We start from the raw sequence: 13,271 nt of genomic DNA on the forward strand, positions 1-13,271 counted from the left end.
CTACGGGACAAAGGATGGCTCAGAGAAGAAGCACTGGATAGGCATTTGTGGAAGAGGAGGATCCAGCAAAGCAACGCCGACTCCACATGATGTGGGACGATGATTACAAAAGGAAATGATTTAAGTTCTTAACTTTGTGAGGTATGGATGTGTCGGAAGCAAGGGGCGACAGACAAACATAAGCAAGCTCTTCAGTACATGCAATTCTTAATAGAAGTGAACCAATACAGTTCCTAAGTCACGTCTTCTCCCAGCCCTCTCTGCTCTTCCGTTCTTGACGTTCTGCCCACAATTTTTCCATTGCCAAACTTAAGATTCCTCAATTGCTCATGATGTGTCCAATCAACTGATCTCCGCCTTTAGTAAAGCTGTACCATAAAGCTCTTTTCTCCCCATTTAGAGACAACATCCCTACATTAGCTACCCATCTAATCTTCAGTGCGGTGACTGGTTTGCTGCAGCTTCATCGTCTCCCAGTAACAAGCCAACCTACAGCCATTTGAACCAGCTAACTATATACCTCCTTTGGTCTCCCTCTACAATTTTTACCGCCTCCCCACATTTCAATTCAAAACCATATTTACAACTCCTAGCAACTGAACATCAGGTTTTTCTTTTTTCGTGAGTGAACATAAACCGCACTGAAAGCATGTTACTATGACATGTTCTTGGATGAATGGCTCAATGGCTCTGAGCATTATGGGACTTAACATCTGAGGTCATCAGTCCCCTAGAACTTAGAACTACTTAAACCGAATTAGCCTAAGGACATCACACACATCCATGCCCGAGGCAGGATTCGAATCTGCGACCGTAGCAGTCGCGCGGTTCCGGACTGGAGCGCCTAAAACTACTTGGCCACCACGGCCGGCTCTTGAATGAAATCCATTCTAGTTCAAAGAAACGCAAAATAGGCACACAATGAATAATAGTTGACCAAAGCAATAATAATCTCAAATAATAAAGAGTAATACATAAATTATTTTGTTTCAAAAAGTGTGCCAGAGTTTTTAGACCAAATTCAGGCAGCTGTGACGAACATTATTCCTAGAATCTCCACATATCGATGTCTTGAACTTCTTCTTATCGTTGCCACGTGGACACTAGTACGTCTTAAGTATTTTACTGACAATGAGTTCTGACGTCTTTACTAAGATACCAGATAAACTTACCTGAATCTGCCCTGGAACTTGGCTGTTGAACATTCTTCTAGTAAGGTGTGGTTCTGTTAACTGCTTTTCTAGCGATTTAATGAAGTCAAGCCGAGCTTCCTTCTGATGTGAATTAATGGCCAAATAAATCACTGACAAATTCACAGCAAATAAATTACTAACAAATTCACAAGTTAAATGTTCAGCAGAGCATGGTAAACTGCAAAAGGTCATCTGCGAGTCAAGTTGTACTTTCCTCATCAAGAGAATCCTCTCCACTCTTGGTGCCATTATAAAAATCCATGATTTTTTATTTTATTTTATCGTTTCTCCTGATGCGTGAGCTGCATTGTGCGTAGAGGAAGCCAAATTACTGCTTTATTCCTTTTAGCCTCATGTGATACTGTTATGTTTTCGTGAAAACCAAACAAGAAGGAAAGTACCTCTGTTTTTACTAAAGGCAGAAACTCTTCAAGAATTTATCGTTTCTTTTTCTTGAGCGTACCTACATGTCAGATTCATCTTTTGTAACTCCTTCATTAGAGTAATGAACGAAAACTAGTTATCGGCAATTTTGTTACAAATAGGTCCTGCAGTAGGCTTGCAGACCCTGGTACAGCCAGTGTTGGAATATCCAGTGGTTTTTTTTCTCTTTGATTTATTTCTCCATCGCTGTCTTTTCCACTGTATGTATCTTTTAAACAAGATGTTCGTGCGTCATTCAAAATCACCATTTTAAGACCATATTTTTCAGGATTTTTGGCATTTAGTTAGTAAATTTATGCCATTCTCGAAATCCAATAAGCATTTTATCTGTGCATGCATATTCACTGATTGTATACCTTTCTTGGCAGTTCTCATCGAACTCCTTGAATATCCATGGAGTGGTCACTGTTCTGTCAGATTCTTTTCTTGCATCCCTTCTCCGGCCATCCTGATTTAGGTTTTCCGTGATTTCCCTAAATCGCTTCAGGCAAATGCCGGGGTGGTTCCTGTGAAAGGGCACGGCCGATTTCCTTCCCCATCCTTCCCTCACACGAGCTTGCGCTCCGTCTCTAATGACCTCGTTGTCGACGGGACGTTAAACATTAATCTCCTCCTCCTTTTCTTGCAGCTCTCCCACGCCCATAAAGTGCACGTTTGTTGTTTTCCACTGGTCCCTCATACAGAGAAAAACGTATTTTCTTTGACTGCCCCTTTTTTGCACCTTACGTTTCTGTATTACTACCAAAATCAAATACCAAATCTGAATGTAAGTTAGTGTCAATGTCACTAAAGTTACTTTCTTTTGCACGTGTAGCATTTCGTACCCAATCACCAACTCTGGATCATCGACCAGCATAGACGAGAATGGTGTAGTCACCTAGAAGAATAAATAACACAATTCAAAAGTAGGAAGGAACGCAACATGAGATGTGGGCACATTCAATCCCAGCCCTCCAAGAAAGCAGCTGTCAATCGTGATAATTAACAACCAACCAGGCTGCAACGTAGTGAGGAACGTATTCAGACTGAATTTTCGAAATTACCCTATAGCAGATAAAATTTTTTCCAAATTTCGTGAGCGTTTACCCCCATATCCTTCACCTATCAACTCCTCTAAACTGTTGTGTGTATTACTGTTAGAAGCCTTAAGAGGTGAAATTGTGTGTTCAGAGCTGCAAAATTACAGTAAATGAATTAAAATTTTTAATTTGAAAATAAAACCAATAGTTGGACAAAAAACCTCAATGGGCGCCTCATTTGATTTTTTCACGCTTTTTTTTCATTCATATATATTGATTTACTATTAGTGCATCACCTACATCTCACCTTGCAACTTGAAACCTCTATCGCTACTGTGAACATATAAAATACGTGCCTGTGTTGTTGTTGTTTTTTTACATAAAGCTCCTGAAGGCTCTTAACCGCCGATCAGTCATTATCTCACATTTAGTTATATATATCGATACCGGCGCGTTTTCAATATATGAAACAGCATATAATCACAATACATATTTGTAATACGAAACCCTTGAGATTTAGACTTCAACTAAAACAACGAACTGCAGTGTGGCGTCTCCTCGGAACTCGATACGACGACGAAAGTCTGCGCCGGCCGGAGTGGCCGAGCGGTTCTAGGCGCTTCAGTCCGGAACCGCGCTGCTGCTACGGTCGCAGGTTCGAATCCTGCCTCGGGCATGGATGTGTGTGATGTTCTTAGGTTAGTTAGGTTTAAGTAGTTCTCAGTTCTAGGGGACTGATGACCTCAGATGTTAAGTCCCATAGTGCTCAGAGCCATTTGAACCATTTGACGAAAGTCGATTGGCATCCCGAACGGTCGAATGTGGTGAGCCTAGAGTCTATCTCAATAGGGAAGATGTACCGATTGATGTGGAGGGAGAGAGAGAGAGAGAGAGAGAGAGAGAGAGAGAGAGAGAGAGAGAATATCTAGAAAATTATGTATGTGTCGTATGAAATAAAATATCCGAGCCGGCATTAGCACTAAAGCTAGACAGATACAAGGGTTGGAACTTAAATAGTGGCAACTATTTATTCACAACCGATACAAAAGTTACATGTTTGCACCTGTTACTGTCCTTCAAAGTAGTCACCAGCGTTGTGTGGAACCCGTTGCCACCAATGTGGAAGGCTTAGTATACCGTTAGCAGAGCCTGTTCTGTTGATGGTGCGGATGGAGCGGTCTACTGCCTGTCGAATCTCTGGAACAGCACTGAAGCGAATGCCACGAAGTGGTAGCTTTATCTTCGGAACCAAATCAAAGTCACAAGGAATTGGGTCCGGGGAGTATGGCGGATGGTACAGTACTTCCCAGTTCCATCGACCGAATAGAGCAGCCACAGCTTTCGCCGTATGCGCCCTCTCATTGTCGTGCAAAATGATGGGTGGGTTGCGCAGAAAGTGTCGCCGCTTCTTTAGCAAAGCTGCTCGCAAGTGATGCTCCATAAACGAACAGTAATACTGTGCATTGACGGTCTGCTGTGGAGTAACGTTATGCGTTCGGATAACACCATCACAGTCGCACACGAGAATCACCATAACTTTAGACCGCTCCATTCGCACCATCAACAGAACAAGCTCTGCTAACGGTATACTACGCCTTCCGCGACGCTGGGAACGGGTTCTACACAACGCTGGTGACTACTTTGAAGGACAGTAACAGGTTCAAACATGCAACTCTTTTTTTATCGGTTGTGAATAAATCGTTGCCACTGTTCAAGTTCCAACCCTCGTAAATTACTTCCCCAATTGCCCCGATACTGAAATTTTCTTCCCCAAACATTTCCCCAAGGTTCCCTTTTCCCTGAAAGTTTCCCCAAAAAATGTTTCCTCAAAATTGAGAAAAAAATCTGGAGTAACTGCTTTGAGAGGCGGTGTTCTGTTAGGTAGCGGTTAAAGCAGTTATTGCGGCATGTGTGCAAGGCTGGAAATACACTCAAAATCCAAGGCTACGGACTAAATACCAAAAAGGCAGCCTCGATGCTGGCAAACATACCAGGCTGCTTGTTACCAGAGTCAAAAATTTTTTCATCATTTAAACGAAGATTTTTCTAAGCATGTCTCGTAACAACACTTTTACGACGTGTCCAGCTTATCTGTGCTGTGTGTGTGTGTGTGTGTGTGTGTGTGTGTGTGTGTGTGTGTGCGCGCGCGTGTGAGTGAGTGAGAACCAGCCTTGGTGCCAGTGATGGTCGTGTGTTGGTTAAAAGGAGGCCATCTTAGTTGATGCACACAGTCTGTGTGCGTTCTAGAGCCGGCCGTTGTAGCCGAGCGGTTCTAGGCGCTTCAGTCAGAAACCGCGCTGCTGCTACGGCCGCAGGTTCGAGTCCTGCCTCGGGCATAGATATGTGTGATGTCCTTAGGTTAGTTAAGATTAAGTAGTCTCGGGGACTGAGGACCTCAGATGTTAAGTCCCATAGTGCTTAGAGCCATTTGAACCATTTGCGTGCTAGACGCACTGGTCTGAGGGCGATTTCGCATTACAGCAGGAGCACTCCCGCGATCATCTACGCGCCCTGAGTGCAAATTTGTACGTCGGTCCGGTGGTTCGACCTGTTTTGCTGCCATGCAGGGGGTGTTCACCAACAGGATAACGCTCGCACACATACTGCTGTTGCAACCTAACATGCTCTACAGAGTGTCGGCACGTTGCCTAGGCCTGCTTGGTCACCAGTTTCGTATCGAACACGTATGGGGCAGCATCGGACTAAGACTCCAGCGTCATCTACAACCAGCATTAACCGTCCCTGTTATGACCGACCAAGTGCAACAGGCGTGGAACTCCATACCACAAACTGACATCTGTGCGACACAATGCATGCATGTTTGCGTTTCTATATTCTGGCGGTTTCACTTGTTGTTGATGTACCAACATTTGACTTTTTCAATGGCTTTTCTCATTCATGCATGCATTAACCTGTTATCTTGCAAAGTTAGTCACTTTAATATGTTACCTAGACAAATGCATTCCATAAATTTCATTACTCTACATTAATTATTTGTTGGTGTCGGATTTTTTCCGTCATTGTACAGTGTTGTATGCATACATTTGTATACACATGTTTTGAAGTGAAGATTTTGATTTGACGCCACTAAGGCTGCTTGCGTGTCGTTTGAGAGTTCCCCCATCAGCTGCCAAATGGTTTCTTAAGAGTCCTTCTAGACCCAAAATCGAAACCCATCTCTTCTTACGTACAAACTGCCGTACGGGCATAAGTTACTGTGTTTCTGTGTATTTTGTCGTGTTCTCGTCGCTGTTAGCTCTGTTGTTTGTATGTCCTAACTGTAGACAGTTCATTCATACTCTTACGTCTTGTGGGCACAGTCGAGGACAGCTTCCTGGGGCCGCAGGAGCCGCTGCTGCTGGGACATATCAAAGACGAGCCGCCCGACGTGCCGTCGACGTCTGCGTCGCCGCCGCCGCCACCATCTCGCTTCATCCGCCCTACTCTCAGGGAGCATCAGCAGCAGCCATGGCCACGTCGCCAAGGTGAGTACTTCTTCTGGCGCTGAGCAGTCCTAGAACCGAGAATTCGATTTAGATTCCAACATGGTATTGAGAACTGCCGCCATCCTTTCAGACCACATCCGAGAACATGCCTCTCTGCTCTGCGCCCCCCCCCCCCCCCCTCCCGCCTCCATGTCACATGTCGAGTACGACTTAAGTCTGCATCACTTGAAACCAGAACAAAAAAACTTGTTTATAATAGTGTGCTTGCAGAGTTGTTGTTTCCATTTTATGCACAATATTTCGTTGCTCGGTCCAGGCGCGTTCTTCAGGTGCTGCGAGTTTTGCTGTTCTGTACTCGCTGCCAGGACTCGCAATGTGTTGTGAGTCAAGGCAGCGAATACACGCAGAACAAAACTCGCAGTACCTAAAGAAGGCCGCTGGGTCGGCCAGCCTAATATTGAGCACGAAATGAAAACAGCAGCTCGGCAGAACAGCCGGAAGCACACTATTAATAAAGAACACCGAGAAAATGCGAGAGGTCAGTTGTTGGTTTTCCTCGTAAAGGTTCTCGGATGTGCATTAGTTTCCATTTGTTTCCATTTGTTTCTAGTTGCCTCTGACACCGTTTTTTTACGGTAAATAACGCAGCTTGGATAAGTACATTTAAATAACCATATTCGATCATGCATGCTTACATTTTCTCAAACATAATTCCGCTTAGGATACACCCATTAATTTTCACAAATGATAATCGAAACAGGAGGGGATGAAATATTGTGAAAATAAGCTGTTACGTAGTTACTGAAATTGCCTAATTTTTCAGTTTAATTGTAGACTTCAGGTCTCAGAAGTTTTTAAGTCTCCATTGCAACAAAATGACCTCTCACTAATTTTCACCACAGGTAAACTAGTACAAAATTGTAGATTTGCGTACAGTGTGTTATTTGATTTCGGAGTATTATAATATTGAAGAGCACTGAAAACAGCCATTATCATGGGGCGATGTGAGACTATCGTAAGAGAGACAATATTTTTTTACCAGTTTTCTCATGATATCCAATACAGAGATGAAGTGTGAAAAATCGTTTTTCTGTTGGTGAAACCTACTGCATTAAAAATTACTAGCGTTAGGCGTGGACCGTATTATATGCTTAAAGATATTGGTTTGATCGCACTCTCCAGGCTAGTTTGTCCTCAGCAGGCCTCTTTATCCGCGAATAACTACTGCAACCAACATTGATTTCAACTTCCTTACTGTGTTCATCTCTTCGTCTCCCTCTACTGCCCCCACACCCCACTACGCTCCAATACCAGATTGACAATTCAATGACACCTCAGAATCAACCAAGCCCTTCTTTTAGTCAAGTGGTGCCATAAATTTCTTTTCTCCCCAGTTTTAGCCTTCTTCATTAGCTGTGCGACTTACCATCTAATCTTCAGCGTAATTCTGTGACACCAGATTTTAAAAGCTCCTGTTCTCTCCGTGTCTGAATTGCTTATCATCCACGTTTCACTTTAGTACAAGGCTACCTCCAGACAAATGCTTTTAGAAAAGACTTCCAAACGCTTAAATTTATGTTCAGTGTCAACAAATTCATACTTGCTGAAATGCTTTCATGCTATAGCTAGCCTGCGTTATGTATCCTCTCTACTTCAACCATCATCAGTTACTTCGCTGCCCGAGCAGCAAAATTCATCTACTACGTTTTATTGTTTCCTAATCTAATTTTCTCAGCCTCGCCCGACTTAGTTGGACTATAATTTGTTACCTTTCTTTTGGTATTATTAATGCTCATCTTACCCTGGGTGACGCTAGTCGTGGGATACCTGCTAATATCGTGTTAGACCTCCTCTTGCTCAGCGTAGTGCAGCAACACGAAGTGGCATGGAGTCAACAAGTCATTGGAAATCCCTAGCAGAAATATCGAGCCAAGCTGCCTGTGTAGCGGTCCAGAATTCACTTCCTGGTGCAGGATTTTGTGCACGAACTGACATCTCAATCACGTCCCGTAAATGGGATACATGTCGGGCGATTTGGGTGATTAAATCATGCGCTCTAATTGTCCAGAACCAAATTGTCTTCAGGTAGCCGAACATAACCTCTTTCAGTCAATGATCGGTCCATTCCATATAAACACAGTTCATAGCATTATAGTGCCACAGTGGCTTGTTGACAACTTGTGTTCATGGCTGCTTGGGGGTCTACACCACACTCGATCCGTACATCAGCTCTTACCAACTGAAATTGGGACTCATCTGACCAGTCTTTTAGGGTCCAGCCGATATGGTCACGAGCCTAGGTGAGGCGCTGCAGGCAGGCCGGCCGGCCGGTCGGAGTGGCCGTGCGGTTCTAGGCGCTGCAGTCTGGAACCGCGAGACCGCTACGGTCGCAGGTTCGAATCCTGCCTCGGGCATCGATGTGTGTGATGTCCTTAGGTTAGTTAGGTTTAAGTAGTTCTAAGTTCAAGGGGACTGATGACCTCAGAAGTTGAGTCCCATAGTGCTCAGAACCATTTGAACCTTTTTTTTTTCTGCAGGCCGTGTCGTGCTGTTAGTAAAGGCACCCGCGCCGGTCGTCTGCTGCCATAGTCCATTAACGCCAAATTTTGCCGCATTGATCCAATGGATAAATTCGTCGTACGTCCCACATTGATTTCTGTGGTTATTTTACGCAGTGCAACATGTCTGTTAGCACTGACAAGCCACACAAATGTCGTGCTATCGATTGTTAAGTGAACGCTGTCGACCGTTGCGTTATTCTTGGTGAGAGGCAACGCCGGAAATTGAGTATTGGCGTTACACTTTGACAGTGTGGATCTCGGAATATTGAATTCCCCGACGATTTTTGAAATGGACTGTCGCATGCGTCTGGTTCCAACTGCCATTCCACGTTGAAAGCATGTTAATTTTCATCGTGGAGCCATAATCACGACGGAAACGTTCTCACATGAATCACCTGAGTCTAAATAACAGCTCCGCCAATGCACTGCCGTTTTATACTTTGTGCACGCGATACCATCGGCATCTGTGTATGTATATATTGCTATCCCATGACTCCTCTTACCTCAGTGTATAACCTGTTTTTGTATTATAATAAGTCCAGTCCCAAATAAAGCACGTGTTGACATATGTGAAAATTACCGAACTATCAGTTTAATAAGTCACAGCTGCAAAATACTAACGCGAATTCTTTACAGACGAATGGAAAAACTGGTAGGAGCCGACCTCGCTGAAGAACAGTTCGGATTCTGTAGAAATATTGGAACATGTGAGGCAATACTGACCTTACGACTTCTTAGAAGAAAGATTAAGGAAAGCAAACCTGCGTTCCTAGCATTTGTAGACTTCGAGAAAGCTTTTGACAATGTTGACTGGAATACACTCTTTCAGATTCTGAATGTGGCAGGGGTAATATACAGGGAGCGAAAGGCTATTTACAATTTTTACAGAAACCAGATGGCAGTTATGAGTCGAGGGGCATGAAAGGGAAGCAGTGATTGGGAAGGAAGTGAGACAGGGTTGTAGCCTCTCCCCGATGCTATTCAATCTGTGTATTGAGCAAGCAGTAAAGGAAACAAAAGAGAAATTCGGAGTAGGAATTAAAAGTCGTGGGGAAGAAATAAAAACTTTGAGGTTCGCCGATGACATTGGAAGAACAGTTGAACGGAATGGACAGTGTCTTGAAAGGTGGATATAAGATGAACATCAACAAAAGCAAAACGAGGATAATGGAATGTAGTCGAATTAAATCGGGTGATGCTGCGGGAATTAGATTAGGAAATGAGACACTTAAAGTAGTAAAGGAGTTTTGCTATTTGGGGAGCAAAAAACTGATGATGGTCGAAGTAGAGAGGATATAAAATATAGACTGGCAATGCCAGGAAAGCGTGTCTGAAGAAGAGAAATTTGTTAACATCGAGTATAGATTTGTCAGGAAGTCGTTTCGGAAAGTATTTGTGTAGAGTGTAGCCATGTATGGAAATGAAACATGGACGATAAATAGTTTGGACAAGAAGAGAATAGAAGCTTTCGAAATGTGGTGCTACAGAAGAATTCTGAAGATTAGATGGATAGATCACATAACTAATGAGGAGGTATTGAATAGAATTGGGGAGAAGAGGAGTTTGTGGCACAACTTGACAAGAAGGGATCGGTTGGTAGGGCATGTTCTGAGGCATCAGGGGATCACCAGCTTAGTATTGGATGGTAGCGTGGAGGGTAAAAATCGTAGAGGAAGACCAAGAGATGAATACATTAGATTCAGAAGGACGTAGGTTGCAGTAGGTACTGGGGGGTGAAGAAGCTTGCACAGGTTAGAGTAGCATGGAGAGCTGCATCAAACCAGTCTCAGGACTGACGACGACGACGACGACGACGACGACGACGACAACAACGTAAGTGCGTAGCGGGTTTGTCAGTCAGGAGTCGCATTTGAATATCGTTTGTGAGAATATAATTTTATGCCTCGTGTAAGAACGAAAGGCTTCTCGTGGCGTGAATCGAAATTCTGCTAGGATTGTGGCTCACGGAGATTGCAGTTTGTTTTCCCGCCAGTATGTTGGCTCATATGGTTCAAATGGCTCTGAGCACTATGGGACTTAACATCTATGGTCATCAGTCCCCTAGAACTTAGAACTACTTAAACCTAACTAACCTAAGGACAGCACACAACACCCAGTCATCACGCCAGTTTGTTGCTAGCGTTGGTCGGAATCCTGAAATGGTCATGCGAATTTGTAATAGATGGGTTCAGGAGGTTCGTACTCAAAGCCGTCTAGGATCTCAACGGCCCCAATTTTAGTTAGTGGTCTAGTGGCTATGAATCACGAGGCCCCGGATACGATTCCCGGCCGGATTGTGGATTTTCTCTGCCCTGGGGGCTGGGTGTTTGTGTTGTCCTCATCATTTCATCATCATTCGTGAAAGTGGCGAGATTGGACTATGTAAATATTAGGAATTTGTTCGGGTGCTGATAACTGCGCATTGTCGCGCCCTTCAAGCCAAACATTATCATCTCGACGCGTCAGCAGAGACAACATCGTTGACACTTGTGCTCCCACCGACAACACTGGAGACAGAAAAGCCACCAGTAGTTTTTCCAGACGAGTTCCGCCTCTGCGTGCACCACGATGCGCGTCCGCGTTTGTAATGACTCTGAGGAGAACGAACCTTGTCATCTTGCAGTCGTCGTCGTCATACGAACCGAGCATCAGCGTATTTATATGGGATGCCATCGGATGCACAACACGATCATCCATAGTTGGCGTAGCCGGTAATCGGGACAGCAGGTCTTACAGGGAGCGTTCAATAAGTGAAGTAACATATTTTTTTCTGAAAGCAGGTTTATTTCATTCGGGATTCAAATACACACATTATTCCCACTCTTTTCGCTACAAAACTCAATTTGTCAGCACAGTCTCCGTTCAGTGCGATGGCCTTACACAACCTTACCGGGAGAGTCTCTGTGCCCACTTGGCACACCTGTACCGAACGACGTCAAGGCAAACGTCTTGTTGCATCAGTATCTCCCCATGATTAACGTACTGCTTTACGTGGAGTGCATCCTTCGTTGGGCTATACAGATGGAAGTCGGAAGGCGCGAGATCAGAGTTGTAGGGTGAATAAGGAAGTATAGTAGAGTGAAGTTTTGTGAACTCGTCTCGAGTACGCAAACGTGTGAGACCTTGCATTGCCATGGGGAATGAGAAGTTCGTTTGCAGTGCTGTGGCGACGAACACGCTGAAGTCGTTTCTTCAGTTTCGAGAAGGTTGCACAATACACTTCAAAGTTTATCGTTGCACTGTGAGGGAGGACATCAAACGGAATAACCCCTTCAGAGCCCCAGAAGAGCCGTGTGCGGCCTTGAACTTTGGAAGAGAAGTGGTGTGGCGCCACTCCACGGATTGTGGTTTTGTTTCCGGGTCGAAGTGATGAACGCATGTTTCATCGCCTGTGACGATGTTCGACAAAAACTTGTCACGATCAACCTCGTAACGCGCAAACAATTATGCTCATTGGTCATTGAACCGTGATTTATTTCCAAAGAATATTGTTAAGAATTTATTTTATTTACTAGCGATTCATCAAGAACATTAACATATTTAATCACACTATGTAAGCCTGGAAGTAGTTGCCAGGGAGTAACTGATGCAATCATAACCTAATTCCTTTTAACAAATGGGAATTTTATTCACTTTAATAGAGCCTAAAAGCATTTTTTAAAAGAAACATATTTGAAATTATAATCAGAAAGCTCTCTCTAAGTATCATAGTTACAATTTATTCAGAGGCAGAAAGAAACAAGTTTTGACTGTATGAGCTTTTGGGCAGAGAACCTTGCCACTCCCTTTTGGCACGGCTGTAGTTACGACCGCTCACAACAGCCATTGAAAAACTACACTGGTGCAAATCTGCAACATACCAGACAACTTTAAACTAAGAGTTTTAACAATTTACACAAGCACACAAACTATGCACCCCAGTAGGAGGGATGTAAATGGTACAAAACACAATTAAAATATTAACCTTGAAGCCGAAGGTGCAACTTGATTTTAACTTGTAAGAAAATTATTGCGGTGAAAGTTGGCCAAACAATAGTTAAGATGCTCTACGGTACACAGATACCTCATCTCAAGATCATAGGCAATAATATCAAAGTTTTCAAAGATCAAAACATATTTCAGGTATTAGGCCGTTACACTCCAAGTAATAAATTCGTTAACACACCAAATCCGACAAACATGACAGAGGCAGCTACTAACGTACGGTAGATTGATAGGGAGATTACCGAGCAACCCGAACCGCAGGTTGCTCTAACCCGCCCCTACTCCACAAGGGAAAAACGGACGACCTAATTTATAAACAGCCACCTTCCCGCGGGTGGGCAAACGGAGAAGAATGGTGGGACGACCCCAAAGCAAAACGGCTGGTGACCTCACCAAGAAAACAAGTAGAATTTAACAAGAGTAAATCAAACAACATATGACCAATCACTTAACTTCTAATGAACTGCGATTTCTCGAGAAGACCTAGCGCAGCACCCCAAAATCGCTCTCCCGAACCGTCCGCTGCCAGCCGCTTCAACGGACGCAGGAAGGCGCGCCGATCTCCCATCTCACGGCGTCGCGGCTCGCACCGACCAGACTGATGTCGTGGGTTGACTCCTGTTG

General features: G+C 44.0%; 1 protein-coding gene across 7 annotated transcripts in view; it reads left to right on the forward strand.

The window, feature by feature from the left end:
• Positions 1 to 13,271, forward strand: part of LOC126100822 (protein bric-a-brac 1-like) — a 485,405-nt gene that overhangs the window by 312,099 nt on the left and 160,035 nt on the right. For all 7 annotated transcript variants that reach the window (XM_049911458.1, XM_049911462.1, XM_049911456.1 and 4 more), the window contains one exon: positions 5,977 to 6,141. In XM_049911458.1, coding sequence (XP_049767415.1) covers positions 5,977 to 6,141 — 165 coding nt within the window. The remainder of the gene's footprint in view (positions 1 to 5,976; positions 6,142 to 13,271) is intronic.

Source organism: Schistocerca cancellata, chromosome 9 (genome assembly GCF_023864275.1).
Source record: "Schistocerca cancellata isolate TAMUIC-IGC-003103 chromosome 9, iqSchCanc2.1, whole genome shotgun sequence".
NCBI classification, from domain to species: Eukaryota; Metazoa; Arthropoda; class Insecta; order Orthoptera; family Acrididae; genus Schistocerca; species Schistocerca cancellata.